The sequence below is a fragment of the Labrus bergylta genome, chromosome 16 (assembly GCF_963930695.1).
Source record: "Labrus bergylta chromosome 16, fLabBer1.1, whole genome shotgun sequence".
In the NCBI taxonomy this organism is placed as follows: domain Eukaryota; kingdom Metazoa; phylum Chordata; class Actinopteri; order Labriformes; family Labridae; genus Labrus; species Labrus bergylta.
Window position 1 is genome coordinate 15,129,029 of NC_089210.1, and position 13,959 is coordinate 15,142,987.

A 13,959-nucleotide genomic window follows, 5' to 3' on the forward strand; every position below is an offset into this window, starting at 1 on the left:
TAGTCAAAGTTTTGAAATTCTCAAAGTCACTGTTGAAATTTTCAATTTTTCATTTAGAATTCAAGTCCATCATTTAATCCAATCACTTCTTTTAACCAACCACAGAAAATGAATAAAATGTCTGAATGATTATGTCAGCTGTTCCCTGAGACCTGGAGGTAAAGAATGAATGACCTATATAACTACTGTTTGTGATTTAATCTGTCTTTATTTTGATGTGTTAGCTTCTATTAGGGATAATAAAAAAAAATCTGGTTTATGTTGAGCTTTGTGTTGCTCCTGTTTGTTTTATTCTGTGTTCACGTTCTGCTTTACAACCCTGTCTTATTATAAGTATCAACAACAACAACAACCTGTAAACTCGTGAACAGGAAGTGGTAACCGTATGGGAACGCTGTTGCGTACCATGGGCGCCCAAACGTCCTTTCTCCTCGCTCCTTTTGGGTTCTATTGATCTGTGTCCATCTGTCCATCTTCACGTTTTTTACATCTTTTCCAAATCCACTGCAAACTTTCTGAAACGTCATCACGGTAAGCACGTCAACATCTGTAGGCTCCAGGCTCCGCCCCCGGCTCCCTGCGCACACACACACATACACACACAAAGAGAGAGAGACGGGACGGAGACACACACAGACACGGACAGCTGAGTGAATCTGTCCGAACAGAAAGCAAAGGTGAGTTCTGATCAAAGCTTGTGAGAGAGAGAGAGAGAGAGAGAGAGAGAGAGAGAGACAGAAACAGAGAGAGCGACATAGACAAAGACAGAAACACAGAGAGAGAGAGAGAGAGAGAGAGAGAGAGACAGAAACAGAGAGAGAGAGAGAGAGAGACAGAGAGAGACAGAAACACAGAGAAAGAGAGAGAGAGAGAGACAGAAACAGACAGACAGACAGAAACAGAGAGAGAGAGAGAGAGAGAGAGAGAGAGGGAGAGACAGAGACAGAAACAGAGAGAGAGAGAGACAGAGAGACAGAGAGACAGAGAGAGACAGAAAGACAGAGAAAGAGAGACAGAGAGAGACAAAGACAGAGAGAGACAAAGACAGAAACAGACAGAGAGAGACAGAGAGAGAGAGAGAGAGAGAGAGAGAGACACAGAGAGAGACAGAAAGACAGAGAGAGAAACAGAGAGAGAGAGAGACAGAGACAGAGACACAGAGAGAGAGAGAGTTCTTCATGTTTACATGATGTGAAAGTATTTTCTCTGTGGGGGGGTTTAAAGTTTCTCTCTCTTTAATCATTTATTAGACTTAGTCACAGTTTGTAAAAAACAAACACAACTTGTTTCCGGTCGTCTTTTTTTTCATTCTGTTTATGATCAGATTATTTCCCGGTAACTTTCAGAGGAATGCTTCCCGTCCTGTCCGGTCGGTGAAACTCCTCCTCTTTCTTCTTCTCTCACCTTTTCCTGTAGCTGAAACACTCAGTGTTGCATTTACTGACATCTACTGGACTCAGTAAACTTCACATTTGATGTCGTCAGAGTTGGATTGTCATAAGACCAGAAAAAAACTTCGAATAGATTCTAAATCGTGACAACAGAAGTCCTCCACGCCACATGTTGGGTCATTTACTGTTTTTAATTGTTCACAATCTCGTGCACAAAGTTTAAACTTTACAAAAACATTTCAGGAACGTGAAAGAGTGGTTTGTCTGGATTCCTTCGTCTCGGTCAAACCTGTCTGATGAAGTTATCTAACACATGTCTGATCTATGATACCTTCATTACTCTTCACAGGGAACACGTGAACAAACAGCGTTAGCTTCATTTACCTGTTTCATGAAACATTTCTAAGAATGAAAACAGAAAGTTTCTCTTTGTGTCAGATGTCGTGTACAGAGCGCCTCCCCTCTGTCTCCTCCGTCTCCTCCATCTCTCTGATGGAGATTAAAGCTGACACTCAGCTGGTCCTCAAAGCCTTCCTCCATCGGACCCTCGCCCTCCCACTGGTGGAGCGGCCAGGCAGAGTGGGAGGAGCCTACGTAGACCACAACAAGTACAGGTAACACACCTCAACAATCTGAGATATCAACCTGATGAGAATAAGTATTCATCATCATTTCATCTTTTATTTGATTAAATACAGGCAAGCAACATCCACATAACAGTATACAATTTGACCAACAACAACAACAAACAAACAAACAAACAGAATCAATCTGACAGTTGGGCAGAAAACAACAGAATAGACTAAGTTACCTGTCCTGTAGTTCACCACACTGTTACCTGTCTTGTAGTTCACCACTGCTACCTGTCCTGTAGTTCACCACACTGTTACCTGTCCTGTAGTCTACCACACTGTATCTGTCCTGTAGTTCTCCTTACTTTAACTTCCTTTATGTCAGGTTCAAAGCTCAGCCTCACTCGAAGGACAGCTGTGACTCACAGGCCGAGGACGTCAGCTCAGACGAGAAGAAACCTGGATTTAAAGATTTGATCAAGCAGGTTCCTCGTAGAAATACATCCCGTAGATCTGCTAAAGACTCTAAAGGATCTCTGGACAGAGAGAACAGGACCAAACCAGGACATAGCAGGGACCAATTAAAGGTGGGGAGGATTGTTATTAAAGACATGTTGAAGTGTTTGTTCAACAGCGACCCTGATGTTCTGTCCCTCCCCTCCGATGCACGACGAGGAGATTAAAGGAGGTGACACCTGTGTGTGATGAACCTCTCTCTGTCCTCAGGTGTCCCCCTCCTCTTCATCAGATGGAGACGACGGGGAGAAGAGGCCGAAGAAGAAGCTGAACCCGAAGAGGATCAGAGAGAGGCTGTCCAAGATCTTCAGATTGAGAAACAAAGACCGAGAAAGAGACAAAGATGAAGACAGAGACGGAGACAGAGACATAAACAAAGACGGAGGCAAAGTCCATCCTCAGAGGCCCAGCAGTCTGTCCATCAGAGGACCAGAACCTGCACCTTCCCTCATCTCCCCCAGTAAGAAAACTTTTATAAAACACACAGCAGGTCAAACTTAATCCTGATGTCTGCTTTTATCTGCACACCATCTCACCTGTTCACACCTGTTCTAACCTGTCCTCACCTGTTCTAACCTGTCCTCACCTGTTCTCTCCTGTCCTCTCCTGTCCTGACCTGTCCTCACATGTTCTAACCTGTCCTCTCCTGTCCTCACATGTTCTTACCTGTTCTCTCCTGATTAACTTTAATCCTCCGTCCTGTCACAGATCATCCTCCTGAGTTTTACGAAGAAGTGGCAGAAAAACTGGAACAGATCGCCCAGAAGTCCACCAGTATAAAAAAACAAAGTCCAGCCCCCCAGACTTCACCTGGTACACACACACACACACACACACACACACACACACACACACACACTGAAGAAAAAATTGTAAAGATCTTAAACTGTAGTGTCAAAAGAGAGAGAACACTTTCTAAATTGCACAAAACTGTCTGTCTGTCTGTCTCTCTGTCTGTCTGCCTGTCTGTAAGTGAGTGAGAAAGAGATCGTGGTCCAGAGGCTGGTCCAGGTTCTGTCTTTGGAGGGAGACTCTATCAACACTAAGGTGGGCGGAGCTTAAACACATCAGGTGCATTACCTGTTATTTGTCTTTACCTGTCTTAACCCTGCTGCTCCTTCAGATCGAGTCCGACCCCTTCCTGCGCTCCACCCTGACTCGTCTCTCTTATCCGTCCTTCGCCAAACTGCTCGACACCCTCAGCAGCACTCAGGTGTCTGAGGCCCCGCCCCCGCCCCCCACTGCAAGTCCCTCTGCAAGCCCCACGCTTAAACGGATGGCAGTGACCATGGAGGTTTCAAGGAGGATCGTCACGGCAACGGGAGCTCAGCGCATGCAGGGCTACGCTGAGTGCTACATGGAGACGTTTGCCCCCTGGGTGAAGAGTCAGGGAGGCTGGGTGAGAGACTTTCAACTTTTATTAAAGACTGGCCCCACCAGCTAACCGCCGGTGTTTGTCACCTTCCTGTCCAACAGGAAGTAGACTAACTCCACGTCCACGGGTAAAAGACAACAGAAGGTTCAGCCTTGTTTTAGAACGAGCTTTATCTACTTGGTGTTTCTCCTCACTCTGATTATATTTTCTCTTCTTTGCTGCTACGTCCACGTCCGTCATATTCACCGCTTTGAATCCACTCCTAAACTCACCTGCTGCGCTGTCATTGGCTGGAGGAAACACACCAGCTCCGCCCACAAACGTCCCGCGTCAACCAGAACAAATCAGAACAGTAAAATCCAGTCAGAGGACAGAGTCTCTGCAGACACAGTCACCACCACACATGTACGGAGGCCTACATTACACAAATGTTTTAGTAACACAGAAACATTCAGTGTGCACGAGTTCAAATAAGAAGATCTTTTCAAGTTTGGGACTTTTTGGTCATTTGTCTGAAAGGTGCTTTATAAATAAATTTTGATTGATTGTTACTAATGATCATGGAAATATCAGACTGTAACAAAGTATTCATTCATTTTGATAACTTTACAACTTGAATGAGAAGAGTAAAAACATTTAGTCTAAACCTCACTCAGCTGTGAGCAGATGTTCAAACTGATTTGATAATAGGAGCAGTATGTAACTCTGCCCCTAGTGTTTAAAATGGGTACTGCAGTCTAAATTCTAAACATTGTAGAGAGCTGTCTCTCCCCCCTCCTCTCGAGAGTCGATGCTCACTCAGGTCACCATGTGGTGGACTCTGAAGCTTCAGTGTTTATCCAGCTCTGCATGAGTCTGTAAACCTTTCTGCGTTCTAACCTCTCTCCATTTTTCAAAATCATCTCCAATATTGATCCTAGTTTGAGCACGTTTCTGCTCGTGGAGCTTATTAGAAACATGCAGAGGCTTTTTAGGTCGGGTACAATCACTTCTATCTGAACCACTTCTCTTGCCTGCTTCCATCACTACAACACCTGTTGACCTGATAACTGCTCTCATATCTGGCAAACCGACGGCCGTCCAAAACGACCGTGTGGGGGGGGGGTGTCTTAAAACCGCCTACCTTCTCTGGTCCAAACAAATCCAGAGCATTCAGGAACAGAATCTAAAGTTAGAAGGAGGACATACTGGCTGCTGCATTGTTGTCAGAGAAGCCAGCACTTCAACATAGCATGTTTCCTTAATGTCTGATCAGATAGTAAGATCCCTTTATCATTTCACTGATTGGACCTTTAAGGTTTAATATAAGACTTGTTTTCTGTTCTGTTCACTCACCCAGCTTTTCTTCCGTCTTCAGGAGAACATCGTTGAACAGATGGAGGATCCTGCAGAGTTTGACTGAACATCAGTCTGATCTCTGGATCATTTCTCAAAGAGAGAGATCTTTTCTCTGAGCGTCTCAAACATGGAGTCTCCTAAACATTACGCTCACTGGACGCTTCGCTCAGAGTTCATCATGCTCAGAGGTTTTAAAACTGCTGCAGTTACCGGGATCAGCCACTAGGAGGAGCTGCTGAGGAGAAAGAAGATGATCTCTGCACTGATTTCTTTTTTACATATGATTGATGTTTCTTTAAAGGTTCAGACGAACATCTCCATCAGCTGACACAAACTGTTTAAATTGTTTTTGTTGTTTATATCGTTTATGAAGGAAGACGATTTAATTTATTTATAGAGAAATGTTTTAATGTGGTATGAAGATGTAAAAAAGAAATGTTTCATATTTATAGTGAAGCAGCAGAAATGTAAACGTATTTTATTTACAGCACATGGAAACAGAAGTTGATATGTGTACATGCTGAATGTATTTACATCATGTTATTTATTAGAGAGATGTGATGAAGTCACAGAATAATAAAAACACCTCAAACATCTGGTAACAACAGCCTCTGTGACTCCCCCTACTGGCCCCACTCAGGATCACACACACACACAGGGTCAGAGAGTGGTCGATTGATTGGTTGATTGATTGATTGATTGATTGATTGATTGATTGACAGGCTGGTTGTGTGTGTACCTGTTCAGGGTCAGGTGAGGTCTCCATCAGTCTGTGTTTGAGCCTCAGCAGTGAGACTCTCTCAGGTTACCTTTAAACATTAACTTAACAGTTGAACTCTTAAACTACAGTCTGCTATAAGATCATCATAGAGTTGAATTAGTGATTAGAGATAATTCATAATTTCTATTTTACAGAGTTCATCATCCAGCTCTGATTCTTCAGCCTGATCATCTGTTCAATGTGAACTCTGATTCAGGTGTGAACCAGGTGTGGACAAGCGATGATGATGATGATCATCATCATCATCATCATCACAGGAGATCAGCTGTCTGCACTCAGTCCAGATGTTTCTCTGCACACAGAATCTGACAGTACATCAACATGGAGAAGACCAGAGCCAGGATCTACAGAGAGGAGGAGAGCGAGGGAGAGGGAGGGAGAGGGAGAGAGAGAGGGAGGGAGAGAGGGAGAGAAGAGATATAGAGAGAGGAGGAGGGAGGGGGGGAGACATGTTAGACAAATGGAACTCTCCATGAAGAAGAACTTGTCACCATGTTGGATCTAGAGTTGATGAAGTTCATCTTTGAAAATGTTTTGAATGTGTGTTTTTGTTTGATGCATTGCTCGTCATTGATTGGCCATAACAAACACCATGCTCCAGAATCGTGTACCCTGGTACCAGACCACCCGAGGCCAAAGATCAGTGTACCCTGGTACCAGACCACCCGAGGCCAAAGATCAGTGAACCCTGGTACCAGACCACCCGAGGCCAACATAAAGAGACATGCAGAGTCAGCGAGGACTTTAATGTTCCTCCAGATGAACAGGAAAAAAAGACCAGGTACATTAAAGACCAGGTACATTAAAGAACAGGTACATTAAAGACCAGGTACAGGTACATTAAAGACCAGCTACATTAAAGAACAGGTACATTAAAGACCATGTACAGCAAAGACCAGGTACATTAATTGAGTTTATTACCTGAACAACGCCGATACAGACTCCAAACACCAGAACTGATGGGATGTTATCCAACAACCACTGCCTCGCCTTCTGGTAACACGGCTGCAGACAGACAGACAGACACACAGACAGACAGACAGACAGTTAGACCCTCGCTGCAGACTCAGATATCATTTGTGATGTGAGATCATTAACACACCTCGCTCCATCCGTCCACACACTGATCCGTCCCCACCGAGCAGCAGGACCACGGCAGCGTCCCATTCAGGACGTCAAACCAGTCTGTCTTGTTGGTCACTCCACAGCATTTAAACTGGGACAGAGAGAGAGAGAGAACACACACCATCAGACTTTACAAAACAGCTGACTGTATGAACATCATGAGGATGACCTCTGACCTCACCATCTTCTGGACGTTGTCCCAGGACTTCTTCAGTCCTGGTTCTGTGTCATAAATCTTCATCCCTTCCTTCAGCTCGTTTTGGGCTTTAGAGTCCAGCTGACACCGAGACACACACACACACACACACACACACACACACACACAGAGAAGCTCGTCTGACAGGTGTTTTTAACAGTGATCATTACATCTCCTTCATATCATCTGTACACTTGATCCTTTCTTTATGTCTTTGGTCTGACACTCTACAGCCTGATCTAAGAACGGGACCACGCCTACCATACCTCCAATCAGCTGACAGGTTCCTGCGGGCTCACCTGGTCGTGGAACACGTGTATGACGAGCAGCAGAATGACCTCGGTGAGGACGAGCAGCAGCAGGATGACAAAGAACTGAAGAGGAGAAGAGAACAGTCACATCACATCACAAATATCCTCAGCTTCAATAAATCATGTTCAGGCCTCCTCTCACCATCACCAGCAGGCAGCGCTGTTCCTTCAGAGCTCCCAGACAGCCCAGGAAACCCGTTACCATGGTGATGCCCCCGGCGAGCAGCAGCAGGTTGGCAGCCGAGAGAGACGGGAAGGAGAGTGGAAGAGAGGAAAACTCTGCCTGAGTGAAGGAGAGCCACACACCGATACCAAACAGACCACATCCCCCCAGCTGATAAGGAAACACACACACACACACACACACACACACACACACACACACACACACACACACACACACACACAGGAATCATGAGGTGTTTTGTCAGACTGAGACTTTCTGATCTGAAAGTGAAACATGCAGACCAAACTAACACTGATCCCCCCCATCGCAGTGTCTCTGGCCCCGCCCCCTGCCTCTGGCCCCGCCCCTTGCACTTTCATCATTAAGAATCATTTTAAAAATCTAAACAAATAAGAGACAGTTTTTATTTTCAGTTAGAGTCAACAGATCTGTTTGAATACTGACCCAGAAGATGAGGTTGAAGACAAACATGAGATATTTGACGCAGCACAGACACCGCTGAGACACCGACATCCTGTGGATTAAGATAACTGTAATTCATCAGGAGCTATGTGAAATATATACAAACATGTGTGTGTCCTCTCCTCATGCTTACTGCTGACTTCACACAGGAAGTCAACTTGCTGAGTGGAAGGAAGTCCCTCCCTCCTCAGAGGACCTAAATATACTGCTGAAGAATTTCCCAGGATTCATAGCAGGAGCGCTTTGTGTGACTTATTTTCCATGTTCCATTTCCCTTGGAACTCGGAGCTGGGAATGACGTCACACCCGAGATAACTGCCGCCTCCAGGAGTACCTTTGTTTTGTCAGCTAACACCAGACGATAACAACACACTGAAAACACCTCCACAGAGACCATCGGTCTGATTGATTTAACAAACACACGACTGAGCTGCTAATAAACTCAACACTTACTGATTAAACATCCCTTTAGATGCAAATATAGCGGCCATGTTGGATCTGAACTCAGGCTACTTTTTTCACTCTGAGTTTCCGAGTCGTAATTACAACTTCAGGGAGCGTTCCAGTTGACACTTCCAACTGGGAACTCAGAATTTCCCATTTATGAGAACAACTGGAACGCACCAAAACACGAGAGAGTTTGAAATGTTTCAGTAAATCTGATGTCACAATGTTCTGATGTCACAGTGTTCTGATGTCACAATGTTCTGATGTCACAATGTTCTGATGTCACAGTGTTCTGATGTCACACATCTTTGTAGTTAAAGCTGTAGTTTATGATCTCTACAGTATTATAAATCTTTGTAGATAGAGCTGTAGTTTATGATCTCTACAGTATTATAGCTCTTCATAGATAAAGCTGTAGTTTATGATCTCTACAGTATTATAAATCTTTGTAGATAGAGCTGTGGTTTATGATCTCTACAGTATTGCAGATCTTTGTAGTTAAAGCTGTAGTTTATGATCTCTACAGTATTATAGATCATTGTAGATAAAGCTGTAGTTTATGATCTCTACAGTATTGTAGATCTTTGTAGATAGAGCTGTAGTTTATGATCTCTACAGTATTGCAGATCTTTGTAGTTAAAGCTGTAGTTTATGATCTCTACAGTATTATAGATCATTGTAGATAAAGCTGTAGTTTATGATCTCTACAGTATTATAGATCTTTGTAGATAAAGCTGTAGTTTATGATCTCTACAGTATTATACATCTTTGTAGATAGAGCTGTGGTTTATGATCTCTACAGTATTATAAATCTTTGTAGTTAAAGCTGTAGTTTATGATCTCTACAGTATTATAAATCTTTGTAGATAGAGCTGTAGTTTATGATCTCTACAGTATTATAAATCTTTGTAGATAGAGCTGTGGTTTATGATCTCTACAGTATTATAAATCTTTGTAGTTAAAGCTGTAGTTTATGATCTCTACAGTATTATAAATCTTTGTAGATAAAGCTGTAGTTTATGATCTCTACAGTATTATAAATCTTTGTAGATAGAGCTGTGGTTTATGATCTCTACAGTATCATTAATATTTGTAGTTAAAGCTGTAGTTTATGATCTCTACAGTATTGTAGATCTTTGTAGATAGAGCTGTAGTTTATGATCTCTACAGTATTGCAGATCTTTGTAGTTAAAGCTGTAGTTTATGATCTCTACAGTATTATAGATCATTGTAGATAAAGCTGTAGTTTATGATCTCTACAGTATTATAGATCTTTGTAGATAAAGCTGTAGTTTATGATCTCTACAGTATTATACATCTTTGTAGATAGAGCTGTGGTTTATGATCTCTACAGTATTATAAATCTTTGTAGTTAAAGCTGTAGTTTATGATCTCTACAGTATTATAAAGCTTTGTAGATAAAGCTGTAGTTTATGATCTCTACAGTATTATAAATCTTTGTAGATAGAGCTGTAGTTTATGATCTCTACAGTGTTATAGATCTTTGTAGTTAAAGCTGTAGTTTATGATCTCTACAGTGTTATAGATCTTTGTAGATAGAGCTGTAGTTTATGATCTCTACAGTGTTATAAATCTTTGTAGTTAAAGCTGTAGTTTATGAGCTCTACAGTGTTATTAATCTTTGTAGTTAAAGCTGTAGTTTATGATCTCTACAGTATTATAAATCTTTGTATATAGAGCTGTAGTTCATGATCCCTACAGTATTGTAAATCTTTGTAGATAGAGCTCTAGTTTATGATCCCTACAGTATTATAAATCTTTGTAGATAGAGCTGTAGTTTATGATCTCTACAGTATTATAAAGCTTTGTAGATAGAGCTGTAGCTCATGATCTCTACAGTGTCATAGATCTTTGTAGATAGAGCTGTAGTTTATGATCTCTACAGTTTTATAAATCTTTGTAGTTAAAGCTGTAGTTTATGATCTCTACAGTGTTATTAATCTTTGTAGTTAAAGCTGTAGTTTATGAGCTCTACGTATTATAGAGCTTTGTATATAGAGCTGTAGTTCATGATCTCTACAGTATTATAGATCTTTGTAGATAGAGCTGTAGTTTATAATCCCTACAGTATTATACATCTTTGTAGATAGAGCTGTAGTTTATGATCTCTACAGTATTATAAATCTTTGTTGTTAAAGCTCTAGTTTATGATCTCTACAGTGTTATTAATCTTTGTAGTTAAAGCTGTAGTTTATGATCTCTACAGTGTTATTAATCTTTGTAGATAGAGCTGTAGTTTATGATCTCTACAGTATTATAGATCTTTGTCATGAAAGTTGTAGTTTATGATCTCTACAGTATTATAAATCTTTGTCGTTAAAGCTCTAGTTTATGATCTCTACAGTGTTATTAATCTTTGTAGTTAAAGCTGTAGTTTATGATCTCTACAGTATTATAGATCTTTGTAGATAGAGCTGTAGTTCATGATCTCTACAGTATTATAAATCTTTGTCATTAAAGTTGTAGTTTATGATCTCTACAGTATTATAAATCTTTGTAGTTAAAGCTGTAGTTTATGATCTCTACAGTGTTATTAATCTTTGTAGATAGAGCTGTAGTTTATGATCCCTACAGTATTATAAATCTTTGTAGATAGAGCTGTAGTTCATGATCTCTACAGTATAATAAATCTTTGTCGTTAAAGTTGTAGTTTATGATCTCTACAGTATTATAGAGCTTTGTAGATAAAGCTGTAGTTTATGATCTCTACAGTGTTATTAATCTTTGTAGATAGAGCTGTAGTTTATGATCTCTACAGTATTATAGATCTTTGTCATGAAAGTTGTAGTTTATGATCTCTACAGTATTATAAATCTTTGTAGTTAAAGCTGTAGTTTATGATCACTACAGTGTTATTAATCTTTGTAGATAGAGCTATAGTTTATGATCTCTACAGCATTATAAATCTTTGTAGATAGAGCTGTAGTTTATGATCTCTACAGTATTATAGATCTTTGTCATGAAAGTTGTAGTTTATGATCTCTACAGTATTATAAATCTTTGTAGTTAAAGCTGTAGTTTATGATCTCTACAGTATCATACGTCTTTGTAGATAGAGCTGTAGTTTATGATCTCTACAGTATTATAGATCTTTGTCGTTAAAGTTGTAGTTTATGATCTCTACAGTATTGTAGATCTTTGTAGTTAAAGCTGTAGTTTATGATCTCTACAGTATTGTAAATCTTCGTAGTTAAAGCTGTAGTTTATGATCTCTACAGTATTATACGTCTTTGTAGTTAAAGCTGTAGTTTATGATCTCTACAGTATTGTAAATCTTCGTAGTTAAAGCTGTAGTTTATGATCTCTACAGTATTATAGATCTTTGTAGATAGAGCTGTAGTTTATGATCTCTACAGTATTGTAAATCTTTGTAGTTAAAGCTGTAGTTTATGATCTCTACAGTATTATACGTCTTTGTAGATAGAGCTGTAGTTTATGATCTCTACAGTATTGTAAATCTTTGTAGTTAAAGCTGTAGTTTATGATCTCTACAGTATTATACGTCTTTGTAGATAGAGCTGTAGTTTATGATCTCTACAGTATTATACGTCTTTGTAGATAGAGCTGTAGTTTATGATCTCTACAGTGTTATAAATCTTTGTAGTTAAAGCTGTAGTTTATGAGCTCTACAGTGTTATTAATCTTTGTAGTTAAAGCTGTAGTTTATGATCTCTACGTATTATAAATCTTTGTATATAGAGCTGTAGTTCATGATCCCTACAGTATTGTAAATCTTTGTAGATAGAGCTCTAGTTTATGATCTCTACAGTGTTATAGATCTTTGTAGATAGAGCTGTAGTTTATGATCTCTACAGTTTTATAAATCTTTGTAGTTAAAGCTGTAGTTTATGATCTCTACAGTGTTATTAATCTTTGTAGTTAAAGCTGTAGTTTATGAGCTCTACGTATTATAGAGCTTTGTATATAGAGCTGTAGTTCATGATCTCTACAGTATTATAGATCTTTGTAGATAGAGCTGTAGTTTATAATCCCTACAGTATTATACATCTTTGTAGATAGAGCTGTAGTTTATGATCTCTACAGTATTATAAATCTTTGTAGATAGAGCTGTAGTTCATGATCTCTACAGTATTATAAATCTTTGTAGATAGAGCTGTAGTATTATAAATATTTGTAGCTAAAGCTGTAGTTTATGATCTCTACAGTATTATTAATCTTTGTAGTTTAAAGTTTACCTTACGTCCTGGCGTCTCGTCTCAGTCTGTGTTTCTGGCTTCCTTCTCTCTTTTAAATCTTCACTCAGATTTTTCAGACCTTAGCCCTCCTTCAGAAAGTTTCCTGCATTCGCTCAGATCTTCCCTCCCGTTTTGTTTTTCTTCTTTTTTTTCTTCTGTTTTCTTCTTCTGTTTTCTTCTTCTTCTCTGAGTCCAAACTTTAAACTTTATGTTTCATGTAATTTTCCAAGCGGAGGTTTTGAGCCTGCACTCTGTGATCAATCCCACCCTCTCTCTCTCTCTCTCTCTCTCTCTCTCCTCAATGGTTTCCAGATGTCTCCTCTTTTGTTCCACTGCTCTGTTTCCTCTGTGTGACGTACACACACACACACACACACACACACACACACACACACACACACACACACTTCCCGTCCTGTCTTTGTGTTTGTGCTGACCTCGTCCCACTCAGGGACTTTCTGCTCCATACTCGACGATGTGATGAGGATATCAGACTCTGTTTTCTGAGGCTCCTTCAGCCAATCAGAGTCTGACTTTACTCCATAAACAGAGTCAGGTTAATGCAGGAGAACGTGTAAAATAAAGTAGATCACTTCCTGTTTTTTTTTGTTTGTTTCCTGCACAGGAGAGGCGGGAGAGATGCTGGCTGTTCGCTACTAGTTTGTTCTGATTGGTCCAGACATGTGAGATCTGAACCCGGATATTGTCCTGATTCTGTAAAAATCTTCAGTCTGCATCTGACCAGACTCCGTAACGTACTGTTTCTCACAATGCAAAGCGGCAGGTCAGAGGTCAAAATAACGGACAGCAGCATCCATCGTAACAGAGGAAATAATCACAATCAGAGCAGATTTCTTTATCACATTAGTCCTTTTAACAGTTTTATTTCATTATGTCAAATACAGAATTTCATGTACAGAAGAGCGACGGGGAGCAGAATGAAATCGCTGTACAGTATTTACAAAGAGAACACGAGAAACAGCTAACAGGTAAAAAGGACGTTAACACTGACATGAATCTCTCAGAGAGTGGACTGGATTC

The 13,959-nt window shown here is 40.4% G+C and overlaps 2 protein-coding genes across 2 annotated transcripts in view; one reads left to right on the forward strand and one right to left on the reverse strand.

Annotated features, from left to right (window-relative positions):
• The window catches only part of bcl2l12 (BCL2 like 12), a 6,540-nt gene extending 752 nt beyond the window's left edge, over window positions 1-5,788 (forward strand). The window contains exons 1-8 of the mRNA XM_020649618.3: window positions 1-677; window positions 1,830-2,005; window positions 2,349-2,550; window positions 2,690-2,939; window positions 3,188-3,292; window positions 3,453-3,526; window positions 3,603-3,878; window positions 5,212-5,788. The exon at window positions 1-677 is cut by the window's left edge and continues 752 nt beyond it. Of these exons, the coding sequence (XP_020505274.1) occupies window positions 1,830-2,005; window positions 2,349-2,550; window positions 2,690-2,939; window positions 3,188-3,292; window positions 3,453-3,526; window positions 3,603-3,878; window positions 5,212-5,256 (1,128 nt within the window). The 5' untranslated portion in view covers window positions 1-677 and the 3' untranslated portion in view covers window positions 5,257-5,788. The remainder of the gene's footprint in view (window positions 678-1,829; window positions 2,006-2,348; window positions 2,551-2,689; window positions 2,940-3,187; window positions 3,293-3,452; window positions 3,527-3,602; window positions 3,879-5,211) is intronic.
• Window positions 5,655-13,181, reverse strand: tspan4b (tetraspanin 4b). The gene is made up of 8 exons (XM_020649620.3): window positions 12,919-13,181; window positions 8,237-8,306; window positions 7,748-7,939; window positions 7,594-7,668; window positions 7,280-7,375; window positions 7,076-7,189; window positions 6,895-6,978; window positions 5,655-6,317 (listed from the first exon to the last, which is right to left on the reverse strand). The coding sequence occupies exons 2-8, from the start codon at window positions 8,303-8,305 to the stop codon at window positions 6,249-6,251; spliced, it is 699 nt and encodes a 232-aa protein (XP_020505276.1). The 5' UTR covers window position 8,306; window positions 12,919-13,181; the 3' UTR covers window positions 5,655-6,248.
• Window positions 13,182-13,959: the final 778 nt, after the last annotated feature.